This window comes from Brienomyrus brachyistius, chromosome 5 (assembly GCF_023856365.1).
Source record: "Brienomyrus brachyistius isolate T26 chromosome 5, BBRACH_0.4, whole genome shotgun sequence".
NCBI lineage: Eukaryota > Metazoa > Chordata > Actinopteri > Osteoglossiformes > Mormyridae > Brienomyrus > Brienomyrus brachyistius.
In genome coordinates, this window is record NC_064537.1 from 28,821,170 (window position 1) to 28,847,304 (window position 26,135).

Sequence of the window (26,135 nt, forward strand, 5' to 3'; positions counted from 1 at the left end):
AGGCCCTCCTGAGGTCAACTGCTATGGAATTACATCAAACTTTTTTCCTCCTAAAGGAGCGTTACAGGAGTAAGATTTAAAAACACCGTTTCCATTGAGCTTCATCTCTGCAGAACCCTGCAGACTGTAATAAAATTATGCAAAACATAATGAAAAGCTTTCAAATGATTATGTGATGGAGAGAAGCCTCAGGCAGAGGATTCTTTTAGAGGCGTTCCACACAACTACACAGCGCGGCGCTCTCCGGTGAGAAGAGGTGGTCTGAAGGTGAACGGAAGCGAATTGGAGGCAGGAAACCATGCAAGGAGGAGGACCGAGGCGGACCCAGATGCGGGCGAACGGGTGACACATCGCTCAGTGACATCATTGACTTTGCCGATTAACCACTCGACGTGTCAGGAGAAAGCTCTCCGGTGACAATCTATTGGTGTGAAATCTGGGTGCGCCGTGCAAGGAGTGCAGTACTTGTGCTGGGACCACGCGGGGACACAATTGGCAGGGGAATTTCCTTGAGAACAGACGCATCTAGCAGTGGGAGGCGCAGGAAGGCGTCAAGCCCGAGATGCCCCGCATGGAGGTAATCCCGTAGCCTGTTTCCTGTCCTTACCAGCCGTTCACTCCCTGCTTTTGCAGCTCAGAAATCCCAAATGACAGGGACCCCATGAAGTCATTCCGACTGGTCAGATCCCAGTCCCACACTTCCAAAGACAGCCTGCGGTCCTTGTCAGACTCCTTCAGATTGCTGAGGAACAGAGGCAGAGAGACTTGAGACTAAACCAAGGAGCTCTGGTGCAAACCACTCATGAGAAATACAGCAAAAAATGCTACAGAATACTTCTTTACTACAACAGAATGGAGCAATTATGGAGACTAAGCTCACAAGGTGAAGTTTTCATTCCACGTCGGGTTGAGAGAACACTTAATTGTCTTGGTCTTCTGCTTGCTCTCACTCTTTGGATCTGGGATGAGTTTCAACTTGACATAAGGATCAGACAGACCATTGGGATCCATGGGCACAAGGTTCTTTGCCTCCTTAACTGGAAGAGAGAGAGAACAAGATTATAATGCAGACAAAACACAGCCCACCTCCCGTGTGCCTCTTGTCATGTGGCTCACCGAATACCTTAGTCGATACGATCGGGTGAACTAGTGGTAGTGAAGGTCACATGACATTATGTCTGCCATCGTCCGAGCAAATGAGCTTATACAAGACCTGCGAAAATATCTCCTGCCAGCAACCGCAATGACTCCTGCGCTGCAAAATGGATTCTGGGAGCCTTAGCCCTGCCGCTATGCAAATGTTTACCCATCAGTCCTACAATAATTTGATTTGCGTGATCCACCTCCTCAGAACCTGAGGGGTAAACCCATTTGTATATGATAAACATTATCAATCACACACTCCGGACATGCGACGCGTGTGACATTTGGAGGTCAATGACTGATTTATTTTTGTTCTTGAAACCAATGGATGAGAGATCAGAACCGTTTACAAAACAAAGGGCGTATAGGACAAGTAAGCAGTGTCAGGAATCTTGATGGATATTTCAGTGAATGGTTGGGTCCAATCGAGGCATATTTCACAAATCCTGGTTGGGGCATTCAGAGATTTTTGATGTTTTCCATCTCACTTATCCCAAGCAAGGCCACAAGGAGGGTGGGGGGTCTGGAGCCTATGCCAGGCATTATAGGGCACGAGGCTGGGGTACAGCCAGGCTATAAAATGATATGAAGAAAAAAAATATGTATAAAGCCCCCCACAATGAACATCTGTAATCAGGAAAGTCATTCACATTCTTCATACTGAACAGTACAGTCCAGGTGCATTATTGTGACTGGCTCAAAGTTCGGTGTGAGAAATGATTAGTTATTCTTTCAGGGTAAAACGCACTGCAGTAGTGAACATGTATGAGGACAGGTGGGATGAAGATGACCTTCTAGGAGAGAAAGGCAACCGCATTTCAATGTTAGCATTCCCGCATTCGGGTACCGAGGCAGAGCTGGATGTGACACCCAGTGATAAAGTGTGGCGTGATGGATTGAAGACAGCGACAGTGCGAGGCTGCACAAAGAATCCAGCATGAGAGCTCCACTGCTTCCTCTAGCAGACCATGCAGATCTAAAGGCACTTAAGATAACACTCAGCAAAATAAGTCCCGGTTAATACAGTAACACTCGGAAGCATGCAAAAATGCTCATAATGTCATCCTTTTCAATGAACCTCTCAAAAAAAAAAAAAAAAAAGAGAGAGACACCCTGTGTTTTCAGAGAAGCCGGCAGCTGGCTTGACGGAGAAGATGGCGCACGGACTTAAAAGGACGATCGCATCCTGTGATGAAGGCAATTGCTGAGGCACACTGCTGGAATCACACAGACACAACCTGATAATTCTAGATGTGTCCTCTAGGTGTGTGTGTGTGGGGGGGGGGGGGGGGGGGGCATCAATAAGCAGGAGACCCTGTCATAAATCCCCCCATAACTGATTAAAAGTCCAAACACTGCCGTTTGCCGGAGGGGGGGGGGGCTCTAATGCAATATAAACAGCAGTTTTACAATCAATATACAGTATAAACTAGTGACTGTTGAATGCGATATGGGAAAATGTGTGTCCAATAGGAGAGCGAGTCGCTGAGGCTTTGTGTTCATGATAATAATAATGACCGCGTTCATGATAATGCGGTCTTTTCAGGTGACACGAGGTGGAGTGACACCCCCAGCCTCAATACTAAAATATTCCACAAGTTACATGTAGTTGAACTGAAACATTATGCCTTACTCTGGTCATACACACGCTAGGATGATTGTCTCAAATAAGTTAGCACATCAGATGTGTTTTCAGCAATAACCAACTCACAGCTGCAATTAGCATAATTTTTACTACGTTGAGCATCAACTTGTGAATTTAGGTTCCGCCCGTGTCAATAAATGTATTTATTCGTTCACTGTGTGTACCAAACTGGAAATGATGTACCGAACGGTACACCATGAATACGTGTACTGTTACAGCTTACTATTAACTATTAACAAAGGCAAGAGGCAGCACAACACTAAAGGACGTGTTAAAAGTCATTGATGTTAGCGACACTTCACAAATACCGCTGACATTTTTGCCTGTAATTGCCTAATTACAAGCAGCACCACATGGTTTTAAGAGAAAGTCCAAATCCAGACAGCAAACTGCAGACTTATGGACCCCGTCTGCCACTGGAGTCGAAACGGGTAATAAAAGGTTCGCACAAAGAACAAGGTTCTTAAAAGCCTGGAGTTAATTTGCGGGACCAATTAAAAGCCTGCGTGCCATTGTGCAAAATAATGCCTCTAAATGGGTATTAAATGAACCGAGGGCAGCCCAACAGCACCGAAAACACACAAGAATAATTCAGCTGTAAATCATTATTAAACTCCCAGATGACAACTGTAGGACTTACTCACAGCGAATGATGAGTTCAATTGTAGGCCGACACAAGATGCATTTAGCTTAATCTGCTGCTTCGGGGACATTCCGGGACATCTAAGTTTTGCTTACAGCCTCAAATTAATATGTGCCTTGTTGACTCACCCAGCATGCGGCTTACAGATTGCAAAGTTAACTCCTATGCTTTCATTTGTGCTCTGCTTGAGACCATAGAATGGAATGGGAGAGTAGCGGTATTTTGACCGTCCCTGTGGCAGAAACGGGCTAGTTTTTCCCTCATTCTCTCCATCTGAGACAAACACACATGCATATTTACAGGTGAGAGCAAAGCCAGCCAGCATCCACAGCACCTGGAATCGTGGATTTACGTGGATTGACTGTGTGTTTTTGTGTGCATTGGATTTGGTGGGACCAGTGTTATTATAAATTAAAACTGAAACGAAAATGGACGGCAAACAAAAGAAAATTTGTGAAATGAAGTAAAAATGAAAACTATATTTACAAAGCAAGTGGCAGACTTTAATCAGCAAAAAGTAGCACCACCATGTTTTCACCTTGTTTATCCACAATGTCTCCTGTTTTAAAAGATGATATGGTTGCCAAGTTGTCTGTTTCTTCACTGCTACACCAGTGCTTATGGCTTCCATGATTTACTAAAAAAGTAACGTGGCGTGCTCCGCTAACCGGATTTAATAAACATAAGGATAGGCTGAATTTATAACAATATGCATTCCATTAATATTTTAGGGATACTACTAATTTGCTTAGCAAATTGTGGGCAAAAATAATGTGCGCAATGTGCCGAAAAACCGGTGTCCATTATCTGTAGCCCTATAATAACGTACGATTTGTTGTTGTCAGAATAAAACTTAAATTAAACAGTCTATTTGATTTTCTGAAGGAAAATGAATCCATCCATCCATCCATTTTCCAAACCGCTTATCCTACTGGGTCACGGGAGGTCCGGAGCCTATCCTGGAAGCAATGGGTACGAGGCAGGGAACAACCCAGGATGGGGGGCCAGCCCATCGCAGGGCACACTCACACACCAGTCACTCACACATGCAGTCCTACGGGCAATTTAGCAAGTCCAATTAGCCTCAGCATGTTTTTGGACTGTTGGGGGGAAACCGGAGGACCTGGAGGAAACCCCATGATGACATGGGGAGAACAAGCAAACTCCACACACATGTGACCCAGGAACCCAAAATTAATCATTTATATTAAACAACAAACTGGTAAAATAGTCAATGGATTAATCCATAGGAAAATAGTTATTAGTGTCAACCCTACTAACTACCCAAAGTTGCTCTTGATCCCTGACGATTGCCTGCATTAGGGCTGGGCGATATGACCTCAAATCGATCTCTAATCAAATCACGATTAATTGATCATTCATTACAATTAATGAACAATTATTTTGTTTCTGGCTTTTTAGACCACATTTCACTGACAAGGTTTGTACTGTAAATATACTCAACTATTAAAGCTGGGACATTTTTTCTAATTTTAGACTGTATCTATGATTATAAAATAATTGAAGGAAACACACAAATGAACCGTTTATGGTTATTTATTGAATATTCTGAATAACTGAAATCAAAGCATAAATAGCTTGAAATGAAAATGTCTTATGAAAAAAGTCCCATTTTAGTTTTAATGTAAAAAGCAAGTTCGCTAAAAAAGTAGAAAATAGTTTGCATTTCTTGCAAACAAAATAAATTACAGTGACCACATCTGTCTGGAAAAAAAAGATCACTATAAGCAGGCGGTCATTATATCCAATTTCTTTTTCCTTTTTTCTTTATCTCAAATAATTTTCATCTAAATGACATTTGTATATTACCTGTATATAAGGTAATAAATTAGACAGCATTTTATTTACTGAGTTTTATTGTCATTCAAAAAACAATACAGCTGTTTCAAATTACAGTACTGTACAAGTTAAATTATGGAACTGGGTATAATTCAAATACAGTATGTTACTGTACATAAAATATAGCTTATTGTAGTTTTGCTGCTGCATCTCATTGCTGCTGTTGTCTCATTTTTGGTAGTTAATTATAAACTTTGATGAGTCTATACTAAGAAAATGACTTTCTTTTTCCTGTCATGTTTTTTGTGCATGCTGCATAAGCCTCAGGTAGCTAGTCTGAAGGAGATGGGCTACCGTAAGGCAAAGTAGGCAAGTAACAAAAAGAATTGCCGTAATTTCTTCCATATGTTTTTATGTATAAAAAGGCCCAAAATGAACATGGTAATTAGGCTACTTGATTACTATAAAACAGAATTAAACAGTATTTGTACAGGAATGCTTGTGTCCCAAGCTTTTTTATCCATATAAGCAGTTTGATCATTATAAACGTTTTTCACTGTATTTTAAATATTGCTAGTGTTGAAACCATGGTATCAGACACCTTTGGTAGCTGAAATTGTTTTCCGCACTGTTTACATTTGACCTCTTTTTGATACAGAAGGTCTCGTCTTCACTTAAGCTACAATATGTCTAAACGACGGCATTTTCCTTTGGTACGAGCTGCTAGAGTTACTCAGGCGGCTCGGTGTTTGAGTTCTCCTGCATGCTGCTTCCATGTCACACACTGGATGGGGTGGAGTGACATGACAACTCACACGGTAGAATGTTTTAAGGGGACAGTACATGAACACACACCGGGGACAGTATTAACAGATTTTTTTATTAAGTATTAACAGCATTAAGTAACTGACATGGGCAAGATTATGACGATTAGAGGTTCTGAATATCGTTTTTGATTAATTTTCAATTAATAGCCCAGCTCTAGTCTGCGTAGGGGCTTCGGCCAGACTGCAGCTAACAGACCTTGATCCTCAGTTGAGGGGAACATATGCGAGTACAGCATTAGCCTGGAAACAACACTGGCAAGCACTCATTATATGATAATATGCTTCATTCATAAATACAGATCTTAGGGCCAGAGTGTTTGTTCATTAAAGTAACTCTAAAACATGGAGTGGGACCTCACACTGCACAACCCCCCCACCCCACCCCCGCCACCATATCACCCACACGCACAGGTTGCTACTGCTTTCCGGGACTTTTCCCAGGACAATCCAATATTTCACAATTTACATCTGTTGCTGTCTAGACTCTGAATGATGTGGGTCAATCATTGTGAGATTGATCTCTTAATGCTGCGTCCGGCCATGACTCACTGAAACCGTCACTAATACGCGGCCACTATTCCAGATAGAGTAACTAACACACTGCACCCTGGACCGAATCCCAACCCAGCATCTCTGACCAATAAAGATTATCAGGTTACCTTTGCTGTTCATATCCCTCACCAGATTCCTACCACGGTAAACCAGGAGGCAGAAAATATCCTCCCACTTAAATACCATGTAGCATTATAACATACGGCAGGAACAATGTAACAGATGATGGGTCTTAGCTATTTAAACACTCAGGCAAATATTAACTGATCCTTTAGACCAGTGGTTCCCAATGCGATCCTCGGGGACCTGCACACACCTCCCAGGTTTCTGTATGCAAAAATGTGGACTGTCTGGCAGGGAACTGGGAGGAAGCAAAAACATCAAGCAAGACCATCTGTGGGTCCTCAAGGACCAGATTTGGAAACATTGGTCTAGGAGGTTGGGAAACCTCTAGGCTCTAGGCCGTCTGCATGCTGTATGCATTCAATTACAGCCACATAATTCTCAGATTGTAGAATTAGGCTGTTTGCATTAAAAAGCAAGTATACCTAATAAACTGGACACTGAGCATATGAGCAGATGTGTACAGATATTTTCATTTTATAAACAATTATTCTTTTACAAGGAATGCAATGATAATACCTTACTTGCAGAGCTAAAGACTAAAACCAGCACATATGTAGGACTTCTGCCTCCACCTCTGTAGCATATAATCCAGCTCATCATCGGTAGCCCAGGTGCTCAGGTTCCCAGCATTTTACAGCATAGGGAGAACTAGAGTTGACTCTCGCCAAGATATCTTGCACATTGAGCATTCATGTAATATTCATTGCCAATCACAAAGCGCCTTTTAATCAAAAGGCAATAGAATTGTCATGTATATTTAAATTCCAGACAAAGCAAACAATTAGCCTTAATCAAGGGCCACAAATGCATTTGTGGGTAGTGAAATGGATGGATGGAATTAGCCATTATTTAGGGCTTCTTATCTGCAGACACCGGGTATTAAGGTTTACCTGCCGTGACTTTACACAACAATGCCTCGCTGCTTTGACAGATCTGTATCAAACCAGCACAGCTGCCCATCACGGCAGAGGCCCTTAAGACTAACATCTTACAAACGAATGAGTCATACTGTATATTTAAACACACTGGGCAAAACTGATCATGGCTATGGAAAGAGCAGACATCTAAGAAGAGTGTTTCTCAACCTGGTCCTCAGGAACCCCCAGGGAGGGCAGGGAGCAAAAATGTGGACTATCTGGAGGTCCCTGAGAACCGGTTCAAGAAACACTGATCAAGAACAAGTAGCCATGTGATTAAGACTGATGATCGCAAAGAGAATGGATAGGAATATTTTATGAATAAAAAGCATTACAGAAAGGATGAAAGTGGTCAATCTAAATAGGACAGGGACTGTAGTTATGAACACGGAATCCCTGTGTCACCGACTTCCTTGCAGAGTAACTGTTGATCCCAGACAGGCCTGAAGTAAGTTCAGAAATACGGCATGTTAAACCAGCTAAGGATAAAGCCTACAGCTCAGCTGAGAGTGCTGATTCTCGTACTGCTTTGTAAACATGGGGGTATTCAAACATCCGATCAAGAAGCTGTGGAAATATCGCCCCCTTTTGGAAAGTTAAAATGCTATGAGGGTCAAGCACACCCCAAATTTTATTCCAGAAGCCAAATCCTTTGTTGCAGTTAAACAATTCTGATTTACAAGAACAATGCCCTTACTATGCAGCAAATATAATACAGCTGAACGCATTTAGCTAATTGTGCATTTGAGTAAAATGACACACAAATGAGCCTGTCTGCCATTATCTTAGCTTTTCAGGATGTCATGGAAGGAGGAGCTATGGGAGTGGAGCTCTGCACCCTCTAAAGTAAGCTAATGCTGCCCCCTAGTGCTAAATATTGGAAACTGCTCAAGTAGCCATTAGCATCACCAGGTCCACCGTGAGACTCCATATTCCCTCAGCTACTTAGCAGCTGCTGTTTGATTCACATTGAACCTCAATTACACAATTAAAACACACATTTTTCTTTATTTCATAATTTCACCGTAAGCCCATTTTTTAAACCCAGATCACCAGAACCTCTTCCGTAACACGCAGGACACAGGGTGACGTGCATCCTAGACAGGCATCAAGCACAGAAGAGCCCAATGATTATTTTTTTGCCCCATATTTTAAGTCTCATATCAGGTTACGGTTTCTCAAAGGTATAAGAACAGCAGTAAAGAGGATTAACTGCCACCCTGTTAGCTGCTCTGGACCACAATAGGGACATAGTGAGCGCCACAAGGGGGTGCAATAAACCATTAACAGACCGCATACCCATTTACCAGTATGTAACGGCTGGCCTAGATGTGTGTGTAAATCAGAGCAGGAACTGAAAAAGATTTCTTTTCATATTATTAAAAACAAAAATAGCAAAAGTCCAAGCAGAAGACGAGAAGATTTCAGCCAGTTCATCAGTGGTGATGAGTATACTGTCATGATGAGTTTATTGCCATGGTATTCTTCATTTGTGTGCAATTTTAATATACTTTAATCTCAACCTTTTCACATTAACCTCCACTCCCAACTTCAACTGTGTTATGCATTTATTCCACCACTAGGTGGGAGCAGAAACCTACTATTCTGTCCTCAATCACTACGCGAGACCTAGAGAGGACAGAGGAAGGTGCTACGTGAATTTCACACCTCCCTACAGCACCATGAAAAACACAAAAGCCAGCTTTTCGATGCCCAGCACTGAATTTAAAATAGGTGTTATGTACAATATTTATTCAGGTTACATTCCGGTATATTCACGGTTCATACGCTACTTTGTCAAGAGATAATAAAATAGCCACAACTCACGCGTGAGTTTGACAAGTAATAAAAGCCACTACATACAAAAATGCGAGCCTCGTCATTGAAAAACACCAATTCTTTCCATTCATAATAATCTCAACCTTAATCGTTTATTTAAAGCCACTGTCATCAATTATTAGAAGCCAAAATCTAACAGAACGTGTGTTTAAAGCGCTTTAGCTAAAGTGAAAATGTATAGGTATGAATGTTTTCATGCATATTGATAAAAATCTTACAAGCTGGTCCTTACATTCTGTTACTTGACACTAAACAGTGTAAAATCCCCCTATTTATATAACCAAACTTCCTACCCCTTCATGTTTCTCCAGCCAGCCCATCTTGTCATAGGCTCCGCCCACATGGGGGGGGGAGCTTGCTCATACCTCCCACGGCGCGTGCGCCGACTGCCACCTGCTTTTCATTTCACGCGCCAAATTGAGCTGTCTCGTTTAGGGCCAGTGCCGCCAGCAGGTGGCGCCATGAAAACACCGGCATGGAGACAGACCCACCGGTTACTGGCTACGCTGAACGCTGCTGAGACGCTTATTCCGTCGTCCATGTCGTCACAGCCCATTCATCTGTGGCGGGTGCTTCCAACGATAAGCCGCTAGAACACCCCCACAAATTCACATTTAGCTTTAAGCTGTTTCCGTAAGTCTCAGCACCCCACTTTTAATTCAGTTCCATTAAAGTGGACCCAGAAATGAAAGAGTCTATGCAAAAACGCATCCTGCAATGCTACGTCGGTTTCCTGCAGAAACAGGTGTAAGCGGGGGCTAAAACTAAAACCGGCCCAAGGCTCATCCTAACTGAGCTTGCCAAAGACCGAGCTAGAGTGAGGGGGTGCAACAAAGTGAATATTATCTATGTGTCTATCAGGGCTAATACTAATATTACCTATGCATCCAGTCACTATCCAGCTGGCTATTCTAGACAGGACCTGCAGCCTCTCATATGCAGCACAGGCCCCAAGGCTGGGTACAGTGTGTTCAGGACATAATCCTAATGCCAGCAATGACAACCTTAACCCCTACCCAGCCCTAACCCTAACCATAAGTAACCAAACAAAATACAAGAGTTTTGGTGTTTTTAGTTTTTTGATTGCAGTCACAGATTGTTATAAAACAGAGTTTCTCCATGTGAAGAGCAAAAAACATCAAAATAACAGGTTTTTATCACATTGTATATATATACACACACACACACAAATAGACAATTTAGATACTGGCAGAGGAAACCCACATGACGTAGGAAGTAGAGGCAAACTAAATAAAAAATTTTACCATAGCTATTAGAACTATTTTTAAGTTATTCAGAAGAATTGTAACTGGATAAATATAAGTCTTCAGTCAGTCTCTGAATTTAATTCCCTTTAGCTGCTCCTTCGGCGTCTGACAGGTGATCCCATGTGTGCCCACTGCAGCACAGGGCACCACCGCGGCCACTCACCGGAGACGTGCAGCATGCTGTTCTTGATCTCGGCGGCGATCTGGATCCGCCCCCTCCGCTCCGTGTGGTCAGTGCCACATAGGCTGGGCACATTGGCCACGCAGCGTTTATGAATGTTCATCATGCAATCTGCGGGGGGGACAGCACACTGTTAGCCTGGGCCTCACCGCGAAGACTGACCTGGCACTGGGTCAAATAGACATATTTTTTATGGACTCCTTTAATTGCCCGGAAACCACAGCACATGCTGCAGACCTGAGCAAAGGCTCCATAAGCTAACAGGGCAAACCTTCATAAATGATACAAAAACACTCACATTGGAAAAACACCTCAGACCTAAGCAGCTCATGCCTGGCTACTTCCCTGGCAACCCCAAAGTACAGCCTTGGCACTTGCTTGCTCAAAGTGACACGTGTGAGACACTCTCAAAGCAAACCTTCACCATCACCCATCATGTGAGTAACCCCCACACAAGCACCTAAGTGAGGAGGGAGCCCTATGCACAGCCCCCGAACGGGACCAGCCCCCCTGGGCCAAGCGAGAGGCAGACTACTTACCCCTTGCCTACCTTGGATACTCATAACAAGCTATACAGCAAAACCATCAACGTGAAATTCAATCCAGATAATTACAACCTCCAGCGGTGCAGGAAGTCATAAAAGAGCCGTATCCTTTTACAGGTTGGGGAGGGCCTGGAATACAGAGTATCTCTGGGGGGTATAAATTCAACAAGGGACTATAGTAATGTACAGCAGACACAACAGTATTAGCATTACAGCAGTACCAGTGACAGGGACAAGACCACCACCAGTACATTCACTGGCACCTTCACAGAAAACACCTCAGACTGCTCCCTTACACAAACATCGATGCATTTTTGACGGGATTATAATTAATCTCATTAATCTGCAACGTGACACACACCTGTGGGAGGTGGGGCAGCTATTTCCAGAAGGAATCGGAGAACTCACTGGAGAACTGGTGAGAGCCTCCAAAGCGACCAGTTAAGATGGAGGACGGTTAGGCAGGCAGACTGGGGGAGGCTGCCTGGGAGTCCGTCCAGGACACTGGTGTTAATTACTCATCCTAACTACAAGAACGCTTCTCACACGGCAACCATTTCCAGCGAAGTGTCTAAAATATAGCGGCTAAGCCGAACTGCAGCGCAAAATAGCAACATGCCAATTATTTTCGTCTCTTAACCACGGGCTGACGGCTGGATTCCGGCCCCCTCCGATATACTCAGTCTTGCTGCCTCACTGTAAAAACCCTACTCATGTTATTAAATCAAAATATTGCACAAACTCATCATTTCCATAATACGCCAGTCAGTGACACGCTAGTATAAATGCAGGATGTCATTTGAGGACTCGCGTCATAGGAAATGAACTCTGCAGACAATGTCAGGGTACCAGAAACCCAAGTCCCAAGCACTAAATATGAGTTCTCAGGGGTTATCATAAACGTGCCGAAGATGTTATATGAAGCTATGAATCGGAACCACCTTCCATTAGTGCAGTAGCTGTACAGTCTATTAGCTTTTCATTTAGGGTTTTGACTGTATTTGACTGTAAGGCACGTCTGAGCCTGAGATGGGCTTGTACTATACTGTATTTGCACAAAAGGTCATACGTACGATCGCATTTCATTCCCTGGTGGATGAGGCCGTAGAGCAGCGATCCACAGTGATCACAGAAGGTGGGACTGGAGTATGTGTGCACCTTGAACTTGTGCTTGCTCCGAGGGTCCTGAAAGAAATCGAAACAATGTGTGACCTCGAGTCTTAGCAAGAACATTAGAAGCTATTGTTATATAGCTAGATAGGTCATTTTACACAGTGAGCCAACTCCAGCCAAGCACGTCGTAAGCATACAGGAAAGAGACAGATTCTCGCACCTAAAGAGAGGCTGAAGTGGGGCTTTCCTTCAGAATACTGTTCCCTAATTTTATGATGCCAGTTAAGTGTTTCACTTGCAGCACATATTTTGGAATAAAATAGCTCCAATGTTATTGTAAAAAATTAAAAAACAGAGCATCAAGGTCATTTATACAGTATCTATCATCTATCTTCCATTCATTTCTAAACGTCACATTTCACAACAATTGCCCCAAGGCACTTGACAAGAGTATGTGGCAATCCATTACTGCATTGTGATGAATTCCATGTCATTTATCGTCCACCCACTATAAACATTATATGGCCAAAAGTATGTGAACACACCTATCAAAAGACTTGCTTTATTAAAGCACACTCATCACTGACATACATTTACACAATTTCATGTAACAAGCAGAATGTATGTTTGCACTGATTTTCCACTTGGCACCATCACTGGATGCCATCTTTCCTACAAGTAAGTTTACGAGATTTCTGCCCGACTAAAGCTGCCCTGGTCAACCATAAATGAAGTGACTGTGAAAACAATAACATCTGAGAGCAAGTTTAGTTGCAAAATGGTAGCCACGTAAGCTCACAGATAAGGACCAGACAACCCAACATCAATATTCAACCTGAATGGCAGCAAATCCCATCAACAATGTTCCAACATCTAAGCCTTCCATAAAGAGCTGAGCCTGTTATACAGTGAGGGAGATAATTAGTTGACCCCTGGTTGAATTCCTAAGTTAACCCATTTATAAAGAAATGCCTATAATGTCTGTAGTAGGTTAAAATTAACATCAGAATGATTTTCAACAAAACAAACATGGAAAAAAACCATCATGTAACAGGTACAAATCAATTTAGCGTTTATCATGGTAAATAATTATTTGATCCCCTACAAGCCAGCAAGAAATTAGGTCAAATACATGTGCAGTAACACAACACAAGTAGTACTTACATAAGTACTAACAGATACCAAGCCAGCATTCTCATTTAATGCCATTACTTTGTTAAATAATATTCTTGGGTCACTAACCTGTCTACATCTTCAACCTTATCACCATGGGAAATAACAAAGAGTTGTTTAAGGACATCAGAGATAAGACTGTTGATCTTCACTAAGGTGGAATGGGTTACATGACCAGCAAGCAGCTTGGAGAGAAAGTGACAACTGTTGGTGCAATTATTCACAAATGGAAGAAAGACAAGATAACTGTCAGTCACCCTCAGTCTGGAGCCCCAAGGAAAATCATCTCGTGCAGCATCAATGATCTGAAGCAGGGGTGGCCAATCTTATCCGTAAAGGGCCAAAAAAGATTTTTGCTGCGACTCCTTAATTAGAGTACTAATTAGAGGACTGATTGGCTGACCAGCTGACCTAAAGGGTATCCCAAAATCCGGCATACACACCGGCCCTTTGCGGATAAGATTAACGACCCCTGATCTTAAGAATGATGAGGTCTAACGCCAGAACTACATGAGAGGGGCTCATTAATGATCTCAAAGCATCCGGGACTCAGGCACCAAGACAACCATTGGTAACTCATTATGCAGTAACGGTTTGAAATCCTGCAGTGCTCACTAAGTACCCCTGCTCAAGAGGGCCCATATTCAGGCCCATCTGAAGTATGCCAGTGAACACCTGAATAATTCCAATGAGGCTTGGAGGAATGTCATGTGGTCAGATGGGACCAAAATCGAGCTGTTTGGCATCAACTCTACTTGCTATTATTGGAGGAAAAAGTGAGCCACTGTGTATAGTGCAGGAACACCATCCCTACCGTCAAACACGGAGGTGGAAGCATTATGCTTTGGAATTGTTTTTCTGCCAAGGGTACAGGACAGCTGCACTGCATTGAAGGAAAGATGGATGAGGCCATGTACCATAAAATCTTGGATGAGAACCTCTTTCCTTCAGCCAGGGCACTGAAAATGCATTGCAGCAGGGTCTTCCAGCAAGACAATGACCCTAAGCATACGGCCAAGGCAACAAAGGAGTGGTTCAAGAAGAAGCAGATTAAGGTCATGGAGTTCCTGCTGAGCTGTGTGCAAACCTGGTGACTAACTACAAGAAACGTCTGACTGCTGTGTTTGGCCACAGTGATTACTCCACCAAGCACTAAAGTATGTGTTCAAAGGAACCATATACTCATCTCCCTAGACAAATGACAAATTTCTTTGTACCTGTTACATAATGTTTTTTTTTTGTTGCTTGTTTTGTTGATTTATCTTTTGCTGCTAAAATAAACCTACCAGTCAAATTATAGACTTATTTCTTTTTTAATGGGTCAACTTAAGAATTCAGCAGGGGGTCAACTAATTATTTCCCTCACTGTAGCAAAGCCAAACCATTACGACCATGCTCATATGAAGTAACTAATGTTGACAATGTCATATAAAGTATACACAGCATGCGTCAAGGTCTGAGGTATATTAGATAACCTTCACTCAGTGCTCATACGTGGAATGTTGAATGCAGAAGAAATGGTCAGGGGTAAAGATCTGAAGGACTTTGACAATGGGGTCAGAGCATCTTCAAAACACCTAGGACTGTGGGATGCTAACGGTCAGCCATGGAGAGTATGTCCTGTCAGCGGTCAGAGAAGAGAAAACCACAATTCGCCGACAGGGTGTTGGGCAGAGCTATTCGATGGGATTTGAACAAAAGCAGTCCTGTCTGGTACGAACCAACAGAAGGGCTACTACAGCGCAAATCGCAGATATTTTTAATGCTGCGTTTTTAACATATTCTGCCCCAGTCATCTGGCCATAACTATCTGGCTCTTATCAAAGTCACTCAGATCTCCTGTCTATTTCTTTTGCATTCAACACGTGAACTACGGCTACTGAATGTTGGATTACCATCTCATATACCCCAGACCTTGATATGTGCTTGATAAGACTGTCTACATTATTCACCTCATGAGGGGGTGGTCGTAATGTTTCTGCTCATCGGTGTATATGCCGTTCAGCGCAGAGATCTTACGCTTAGTAGGCAGAATTTGAGCTTGATTTTATATATATATATATATATATATATATATATATATATATGAATGATCATTTTAAGAGATGACAATACAAGGCTCCCTCAGCATGTGCTTACATAAAATTAAGCTCACAGTGCATTAAACACAATGGGAATGCATCATATGACACTGTAGAGCATTAATCAGGGGCAGAGACACGATCTCAGGAAGGAAGTGAATTCTAGGGGAATGAAAAAGAGGACCTGAGATTCTCTTCCCTGCTAGTATCACACTATTTGCCGACAATTTTAACACTGGCTATTACATTAGCCATGCTGCTCACACACCCAGTCTATTCAAGGGTCATCCAAAGGAACAGATCGAATAGCCAATTCAATTAACCAGGAAAACATCGTTATGTAAGCTGCAGAAAAGTGCCGGAGATTGAGTCAAAATGAATGGCAGATCTAACAATTCAGTCTATGAAGTACACAGAAGGTCTGTCATTTTCATTTTTTTTTTTTTTTGAGGGGGGGGGGGGGACGGTCATGGGCAAAAATAACACGCAGCGAAACTACCAGTGATTTCACAGTACCAACATTTCAGGCGCTCCACATTATAGGCACAATCCAGAGATAGCTCCTTGTGGGAGTCACACTCTACACACTTCATGGCGCCATCTCCTGTCCAAGAAGATCCCCCACAGCTTACAGAAATCTGGAATGTCGCTGTACTCAGTGCTAAGATACGGAATTGGGAAGGTCCCTCAGTGGCACAGTGAATCGTGTGGGAAATTAAGATTAAGAAGCTTTGAAAGTTTGCAGGTATTTGCTGGTCATGCTGCTGCGATGAGGGAACTTCACTGAAAATGCCATTGCACTGCAAATTAAAGCCGTCCCGGCAGACGCTAAACTTAGGATGGTCCGATCCATCTCCCTTGATGTGTAACGCCAGAAAAACTGGGATGGCAAAGTATAGGTCCCCAAAGCTGCTTCAGAACTGAGCCGACTTTGAGACTCAAGGATGGCACGCTGGCGCAGTGGGTAGCACAGCTCCTGAATTGGAGGTTTAAGTCACACCTCCATTGCGTGTGTTTGGTGGCTGCATGTTCTCCCCGTATTGCACAGGCTTCCTGACAGTCCTAAATCATTCTGTAAAGTTAAATGGTGTCTCTATAGCACCATTTCAAAATCTGGTCTTTCGGGACCCACAGACAGTCCATGTTTCTGCTCCGTACCGTGAGCTGGGAGGGAGCAAAAATGTGGACCGACTGTGGATCCTCAAGTACTAGATTGAGAAACACTGCACTATAGTCTTACTGTCCATTTGTTTGTAAGTAGCCTCTAGCTTCTCTGCCCCCTAACCCTATGACACCTGTGAGGACTGTGGATGGATTAGGACTCCTGGCTGGCTGGTGCTAAACCCCCCCCCCACCCTCCCACAGACACACTATTGTCAGATAGTACCACATGGGAGGCAGCAACATGTGTCCGCAACTGAGAATCCTCCTGGCATCCCAGTGCTCCAAAGGCTAATATGGCTGTCACAGCATGTTAGGGGCGACTGTTTTAACACTGTCGCTAAGAAACAATGGGGTCAGATTAGGAGCAACAGAGTTCTGCCTAAGACTAGTCTCCCTTAAAAAGCCTTTAAAAGACAAGGGAAGTACTTCCATTTGTGGGACCCGACCCTGACATGTAAACTTGAGTCCTGAAGTTTTGCTGAAGAGTTTGACTGTAGGGCTGTAATTTGCCCATTTTCATTGGCAGTGGATGCTTTGATCAGGCAGCCATGAGGTGAGATGGTAACAGCGATCTGAGCATGGCAGTGAGAAACGCGTTTACCAACACTGCCTTTGCATTATTTATAGTGGAGTTTTTGGTCAATCTTCAGTTCAGTGATGCAGCTTAGATGGCATCCTGAGAAGAGTCGAGCTAAAAAGTGCATTGAATACACAAGGGCGAGGCTTCTCCACTGCCCTTATTCCGGAATATAAGGACACAGACCATTATCAAATTTCACGATGATCTAGGAATGCTATAATTTTTATGCTACTAAAGCTGCCCCGATTGTCTCTAACTTTAAGAGCAAACACTGGAGAATGACAGCACCTTAAAGCACAGCTGCCATCTACCTGCTCATTTGTGTATGAACGACAGATACAGAACGACAGATGGACCCACTCTGCGAGGCCACGGGAAAAAGCTACACTTTATAGCTACGTCTGAGCCGAGCAGTGTTCTACAGACAGCGGAGCATGCAGCACTGAACGTTCTAGAAAGACTACTAACAGCTGGAAATATAATGAATGTTTTAGTTACCAATCTATCGACAATTAAATTTTTATTTATGAATAGTGTTTAAGGCACATGACATTTCTATATTTTGAATAAAACAGGTCCCTAAATTAACTGCAAGGGACTGAACACTGTAAACAGATTTTTAGCAACTGCGAATGTAAGTTGTGATGATAAACAACAGTTCCTCACTCATCAGTCACTGTCATGAAATCCTCACTCATGACCAGCTAAAATGGATACATTCCTTAATCAAAATCATCTTCAGGTCCACGGACGTTAAGCACCGCTAGTATGAAGACAGCTTTTCGATTTAAACGCCGCAATAAGTTTTTCCGACACATTCAGAAAGATACGGAGCACCTCTTCACTTCTGAGGAATACAGAAGATAAAGAAGAGTAAAAGAGATAAAGGAGGCTTGCGATGAACCACTGGAATGACACGAGTGAACGCACAAACACTTGTCAAATGTGTATAAATGGAACCCCCCCTACAAAAACAACTTTCTGATAGCAAGCAGATTTCATAATTTCACTATTCATTATTTCGTTATTTAAGCCACACCCAGAAAAAAAAGCAGGAATATTTCACCCAAATAATTGTTTCCTTTTCAAATGGACTATATAGTTAATCACAGAGAATTTTACTCTGTCCCAAATTACATTTTACACAAAGTACATCCTCTCTTCACGAACAATGTCTTTTTCGGTGTTCGCCAGCACTTCTTGCTGCGGATCTCAATGCTGAATCGATTTTCTAGATCTTTCCTTGTGAACTGGTCCAGAGGATCTTGCCGATAGACCCTCAGCGATGGGCGGCACCTTGTCACACCGCCCTCTCCTCACGCACATCTCCAGGGCCAGGCAGTCTACTCCCGGGTGACTTAATGCGCCTCGACAGCCAGACATAGACATCGCCATGGGGTGGGGGGGGGGCGGTCAGCCAGAAAAGAACTGGGCTACCACAATACCCATGGAGGAGGAAATATAGATGCCAAAGTGGAAGGCGAAGAGCATTATGAATAGAATTAAGGAACAACGCAAAAGGAACTCAACATAAGTACAAGTGGTATGAATGACAGGCTTCACTCAAACAGGAAACTGATCCATCACCAAGGAGGTTCTCCTGGTTGAGGGAACGTGTGAACGGTGATGAAAACGTCGAGTCACAAGAGAACACTTCACGAGGTTAGTGGTACCAAGTCAGCCTGCAGAAGGATATACCAGACGGCTGCATGTTGTTGGGCTTGTCCTGTGTGTGCCCAGTTGATCCTTACTGTTCTACAGGTCAGAAACATCAGGCAGTAGAAAGGGGGTGAGACAGGGGGGTGGCCAGCTGGACTGGGTGCCAAGGACAATCCTGATGTGCCACTGTTCCTTATGCATCCTAACTGTAACATTGCGACTAAATGTAACTGAACTATAAGGGCATCAGTAGAACATATGATCAAAAACATAAATAACCAATAAGCATGGAAATGGGACCAAATGAAAAGCTGCACATTCTTAAATGCTTCAGTATATTCAGAGAATGACGGCACCGCACACGTTCAACATTTTCTAAAGGTCCTCTGTTGTCTCAAAGGCTGCAGAGTAAGTTTTAAAAAAGAGATGTGATTTGGTTGAGATTTATAACCCATGACACGCTGAGGATGGCAGCTAAAGATTAGTAACACTGGTTAGGCACTGAAGTAAATCTGCTGAGGCACAACCACTAGGGAGTTAACTGTCCAGATCAGAAGGTCTTACGGAAGCAAGAATTTCAGAAAAAAATCTTGGCATGAAACCACATTCCAGACATACAGAACACGGTCATATTAAACTCATCAAGTCTATGCTATTGCAAAGCAGGAATGAAAAGAAGATTCCATTAATGGGAAAAGCCTTCAGTATCATGGCAGACCAAAGAGCCTATTAAGCAGACATGACACATTTAGTTTTTTTATTATTTACCAGACAGGTTTTTTGTTACCAAAATGAGGAAAGCTTGGGGTCAGAGAGCAGGATGGGCAGGAAAAATCAATCATGTTAAACTGGGAAGTTACCGAGCTGTAACCAAGAGAAAGGCTGACACTACACAATGAATGCATTTATTACCACCTTAATAGGCTGAAGTTTCAAGCGAGAAAAATAGACAAATGAGTGTGTTTGGCTTTGTGTAACTATGCTGTAGGCAAGATTAATAGACTTATTACAACAGGGAAGATTTGTCATCCCATGACAAGCTACATCACCACACAGAAACACAGCTGACAACGGACAGACTGGTGCTACAAGAAAAAAAAAAGTAAATCATTTCACACACAGCACAACAATGAGCAGTAATGCATCACGTGGTGCGGAATAGGCTTTGTGGAATATTCCGTAGCTTAGAGACGCTTTTTCAAAAAGCATCACCCAGGTAGCATTAAAACGCCCAAAACAGACAAACGGCATAACAAGCTGCGACTGCAGTGGTCCTGCATTAGGAGAAAATGAAAATCACAGAATTAAAAAATAAAATTAAGCAAGGCTTCCGAAGAAGCATAACGCTGACCTTGAGGGGATCAGAGGAGAGGGGGATGGCACACACACAGCTAACCAAATTCGTCAGAAAACCGGAATCAATCGTGCCTCGTTTCACAGCAGCACAACGCACCACTCACTCCTCAATGCACGTGTTGACTCATCTTTGCAGTGTGTTAAAAAAAAACAAACATTTCAAACATGCTTAAAATATATGCAGAAAGATGACCGCGGTATTGACTTTGCATTCTGACTACAGCTCAGTGCAGCCAGGTTTAATGTAAATGGGAAGTGGGGCGTTTCAAAGTGTCATATTGTTGGTGTTTTTGTTCCTCTCGATTTTAGCAACCTAAACTTCCTGTCATGCTAATTATAGGGACAAACAAATGAAGCGATCTTTCATCTGGCAAGACGTGGAGAGAGGCCAGCGTGTTCATCAGTAAGTGTGGTCACTCCAGTGAGCGAGGATCATACATGGAATAACCAGGTCACACACCTATGAACAAACATGCCTGATCTCATAAAAACATACTATTCATTGGCTTTACAATACGAATAGATAGGGCAGACATTTTGAAAGTAGAGATAAGCAGCTACAGCATTTAAAGGCAATGGCTCCTAGGCTCCCCGTGAGACAGACCAGAAAAAACAGTTAGAAGATGGATGAATGGATGGAAGGAAGGGATTCCTAGGTTTGTACATTGATTACTAGTAATTACCATAAATGTGAATTAGAATACAAATTCCTCTGTTGAAATGCCAGGGTACAATAATGTCAGTCTGAAGCAGTGTGGCACTATGTCAGTGGGAGCCTGACAGCTGCACTTGTTGTACTTACTACAAGCATTATTTAGTTATTTTAAATTTTCATTAAAAAAACACCAACCAGTACTCCAAGTGTCACTGAAGATTACAGTATTCATTATTAATGCAGGGCTGGACATCTCACAGAAGGCGATTCATAACTTATGGTCTCATGTATCTTATATAGTAACAGAAAAAAATAGTGGAAATGACTCATAGGGAGGTGAACACGAAAAGGGATAATGCAGAGGAGTCAGGCTGCTTGGGAAATTCACAGCGGCTATGTGTCCCAAAGAAACCGAGTTCACCTCACAATTAGGTCCATTTCAGTAGTAAGAAATCACCCAGGAAAGGCAGTCATTTCTGACCCTGAAATATGTCCATACTGTCGGCAAATGTGAGAATGTGCTCTCAGTCTTAAATGAACATGTCATACGGTCACCATTAGGGATGCGCCGATCCACATTTTTTCAGTTACAATCCGATTCCAATGAACAACTGCCGATACCAACACAGATTCCGATGCAAGAACTTTAATATTTTATTGATATATATATATATAATATATAAATATTTATATTTTCTATCCTGTTTTTTAAAGTAATACATGCAAATGAAAAAGGCAAAAAAATCTTTAATTATGCTACTAGAAACATACATAACGCACTGTCCCACCTCGTTTGTACGCCTTGTTTTAAGCGTTTTTGTGGCATTTGCAGTTCAATATGAATATCTTCCAAGCGAGGATACACAAGTGGTGAATCCATAAAATGCCCCACAATATTACTCCCATTGGCAAGAGCATCACTTACACTTCAGTGCGATAGCAGCCCCTCATACATCAAAAGCTGCAGCGATGGCACAAAACAGCCCAAGCTCGTGACTCTCAAACCATCCGCTGCTTTTTTTCAGATTACTTGCATTGTCTCGTTTAATGGGATTTTCTACTAAATGCGTCCACTTCCCGAAACTTTGTTTTTACAAACACTGCAAATTACTGTGCTATCAGTTGCCGTTTCAAACGTAAAATGCTTCCCGATCATAACTCTTATCCAATGTTCTTAAGCTTCTCATACTGCGAAGGATATGTGCATGATGTCACGGCAGGCGGAAGTCACTGTGCTCACACCCACTGAGTGTCAAAAAAAATCGGAACGGCAACGTTAATGTTCAGCTTGACTGCCGCAAGAAACACGTCTAAAATGGGAAAGGGCTGCAGTGCTACTTATTGTACAAATCGGTTTAACAAGGAATAGGAGCTATCTTTTTACAGGCTGCTGAAAACCAAATAAGAAAGTATCAGGCAGAGATCAGTCACATATAGCCAATACCCTATCAGTCTAATAGGTCTGGATCATGCCGAATATTGGGTTGGTGCATCTCTAGTCACGATAATATAAAAGAGGAGAAGTGCAGAGCTGACAAATCTGTCTTCAGCCATGAGACACTCTTACTTAGATACCGTACAAAAACCTACCCTGCCCTGCCCATCTCCCTCTGTGTCAACAGGAAGCCCGGGTAATCAAATTCATAACGCTTAACCAGTGCTTAATCAGTGGCTCATAAACTAACATTAGTCCAGCGTGAGTTTGGGGAGGGGGGAAGTGAAGGCCCAGAGGGAGACCCAGTTGAAGTAATATTGTCATGAGTCTGGGACATATATCTCATGGGCCCTGTTCTGTGCTGGTGCTTAAAATTTAACCTTCAACACAAATGACTACATAAGAACCGCCATTAATAGGGGGACCAAAGCAATGAATCAAAAGCCAGCTCAATATGCATCGGTGCAAGGCACAAGCCACACGCAAAGAGGAGAGAAGAAAGTGATGGTGGAAATAAGAAAAGTACATAAATTTGTGTGAAGCACGAGAGATGGCTGACTTTTTCCTGTTCTACTCGAGGGTGCAGAAAAGTATGGACTGCAGAGTACAGAGGCAGAGTATGGGGGGAGAGTATGATAAGGGAGTAGGGGTCATACTCCATTAGAATTACGGCGGCTGATGTCGTACTCACATCTGAGGCAGGACCCTTATCTGCTCCAGGGCAGGAGAAGGTGACAAATTCATGGCAGCGCTTGTGCACCACAAAGCAGCAGACTGTAAAAAACAGGAGATGAGAGGAGTAACTGTCAGTTAACGAAGGAATAATGGGCCATGTGTGCCGGGAGGGGGGCTATCAGCAAAAACAGCAAGAGGAACAGGTCAAAATCAAAATGGCAATTCTTCAAGCCAACCAGGACAAGACAAATCCATCCATCCATCCATCCATCCATCCATCATCTCCCGCTTAATCCGGGGTCGGGTCGCGGGGGCAGCAGCCTCAGCAGGGAGACCCAGACTTCCCTCTCCCAAATCCGTACGCCAGAAATCAGGGGAGCCATTTACAGAGACGAGATTAAAAGTTTATGTTCAACAGCCATTTTGGTAGGGACAAAGCAGAGTGAAAAATAACCGAAGAAGTAGAGGCTGAGATCTGTAGATGGCACCACACACACACACACACACACACACACACACACACACACACACACACACACACACACACACAATCACTGTAAACATAACTACTATTGCGATTATTTAACAGGCAAAAACAAAAAACACAGATGCAAAATCTGCTGTAATGGAATCAGTCATAAGGACATATTAAGCGTTTTTACGATGTACAAGATTAAATGCATCTCATGAATCCATTGCGCAAGCAAAAAAAAAAAAAAGAGCAGAATGGAGCTTTCGTCATTCTCCTCGTCCTTCCACTACAAGCACGCGATGGCAAGCAGGTGCTGTTTGGAGCGTGATGACTAATCTGGAGGCGAAGGCACGACGTGATTCCTGTACGCAGTACGCACTGGCTGAGGGCCTGCGCTTGGACCACAAGGTTCTCTCACCTGCTTGAGAGTCTCTCATAAGACAGTTAGATGCGATATGCAGAGACTGAATTCCACTCTACCCAATACCTGAACAATGAGAAATTTTGAAACATGAATTGCAGGGTTGTTGCGATTACTCGATTACTTGATTATTAAAAAGAATGGATTACATTTTTCCTAATCGATTACTCAGCAATAGGGCGGAAGGCAAGATGACGGTCCAAACAAAGAGCGAAAGCATTTGCGTGGAAGCACATCACATTAAAAGTGAATGAGAACGCAGTTATCTGTCAGTATTGAAAAGCAGAACTGGAATATCACCACGGAACGAATGCAAAGCAAATACATCATAAAAGACGACATTCAGGTTTGACAGACTCGCTCAACAATGCGAGATTAGATGTGCCACAGATATGCCCCAATTAGCATTGACAAGCTTGTCTTTGCCATAACTTTGACTTAATTTATTTCGCGTATTGTATCATCAAAATAAACGCTGATAAAACGAAACCTTACCCCATCGCTTAGGCACATCATTTTACATAATATGGTACATAATAACCAATTCACATTATTTTTTGTTACCGTATTGCATGTTTAAGAGACTAAAAAAGGATCACATTGCGATATTTAGGAGTCATACATTTGGCTATATAGTTGATTTTCAAGTTATCTACCTTTAACTTATCTACCAACGGAGTAACTCGGAGTTGCCGAGAGCTGTGCCAAGGCACACAGCAGTGCCAAAACATCACTTGCTTCTCCCCTTTACCTAAGTGCTATTTACAGAAAACTAACCCCATGAGAGAGAGGACAGAACCATAAACAAGAGAGCCACCAGATCAGAAATAAACCCCTACAAAAGAAATTCTTAGCCAATAATGAGATTATGTAAAATATCTGATTAACTAATGTAAACTACGTAAACCGAATGCTATTTAAGAAAAGCATTCAACACAGGGCATTAAATCCATCCATCCATCCATTTTCCAAACCGCTTATCCTACTGGGTCGCGGGTGGTCCGGAGCCTATCCCGGAAGCAATGGGCACGAGGCAGGGAACAACCCAGGATGGGGGGCCAGCCCATCGCAGGGCACACTCACACACCGTTCACTCGCACATGCACACCTAAGGGCAATTTAGCAACTCCAATTAGCCTCAGCATGTTTTTTGGACTGTGGGGGGAAACCGGAGTACCCGGAGGAAACCCCACGACGACATGGGGAGAACATGCAAACTCCACACACATGTGACCCAGGCAGAGATTCGAACCCGGGTCCCAGAGGTGTGAGGCAACAGTGCTAACCACCGCACCACCATGCCGCCCCCACAGGGCATTAAATACACATGGGAATTATAAAGTAAATATATAGTCCACAAACACCCCCATCTCCCCAAATGGGCAGATGGTGTGAGAGGGGGTGGAGAGGCGGACAACCTTTACAGTGAAACTCGAATGACGGGCTGCTCTCGACTGGCCACTGAGGTCAACCATGCTAATCTAAGCGGACAGCAGAAAACCATACCATGCAAGAAGTGGGAAACCATACGACCAAAGAAGTTATAAATACACACAATCATAGAGTACTAAATGGGGACCTTCCATTCATTTCTATGGGAAAATCCCTAACCCCAATCACGACACCCTTACTGTAATCCCCACCCAAAAAAACAGACAAGTACCCAAAAAACAAAATACAAGACTTTTTGCATTTTTCCTTTTTTGATTGCATTCGTGGATTTTTATAAAATTGAGATTATCCAAATGGGGCCTTCAAAAATGTCCCCAAAAGAAAGAAAGTTTCAGGTTTTACCGCACTTTGGGGACATTTTGGTCCCCAAATGTGACCTATTCAAACCCAACCCAGCCCAGTATGACTTTACT

General features: G+C 42.9%; 1 protein-coding gene across 2 annotated transcripts in view; it reads right to left on the reverse strand.

Moving 5' to 3' along the window:
- The window catches only part of LOC125741727 (protein kinase C beta type-like), a 96,866-nt gene that overhangs the window by 37,417 nt on the left and 33,314 nt on the right, over window positions 1-26,135 (reverse strand). For both annotated transcript variants that reach the window (XM_049012985.1, XM_049012984.1), the window contains exons 3-7: window positions 23,394-23,476; window positions 12,560-12,671; window positions 10,924-11,052; window positions 881-1,037; window positions 608-742 (exon numbers count right to left, since the gene is read on the reverse strand). In XM_049012985.1, the coding sequence (XP_048868942.1) occupies window positions 608-742; window positions 881-1,037; window positions 10,924-11,052; window positions 12,560-12,671; window positions 23,394-23,476 (616 nt within the window). The remainder of the gene's footprint in view (window positions 1-607; window positions 743-880; window positions 1,038-10,923; window positions 11,053-12,559; window positions 12,672-23,393; window positions 23,477-26,135) is intronic.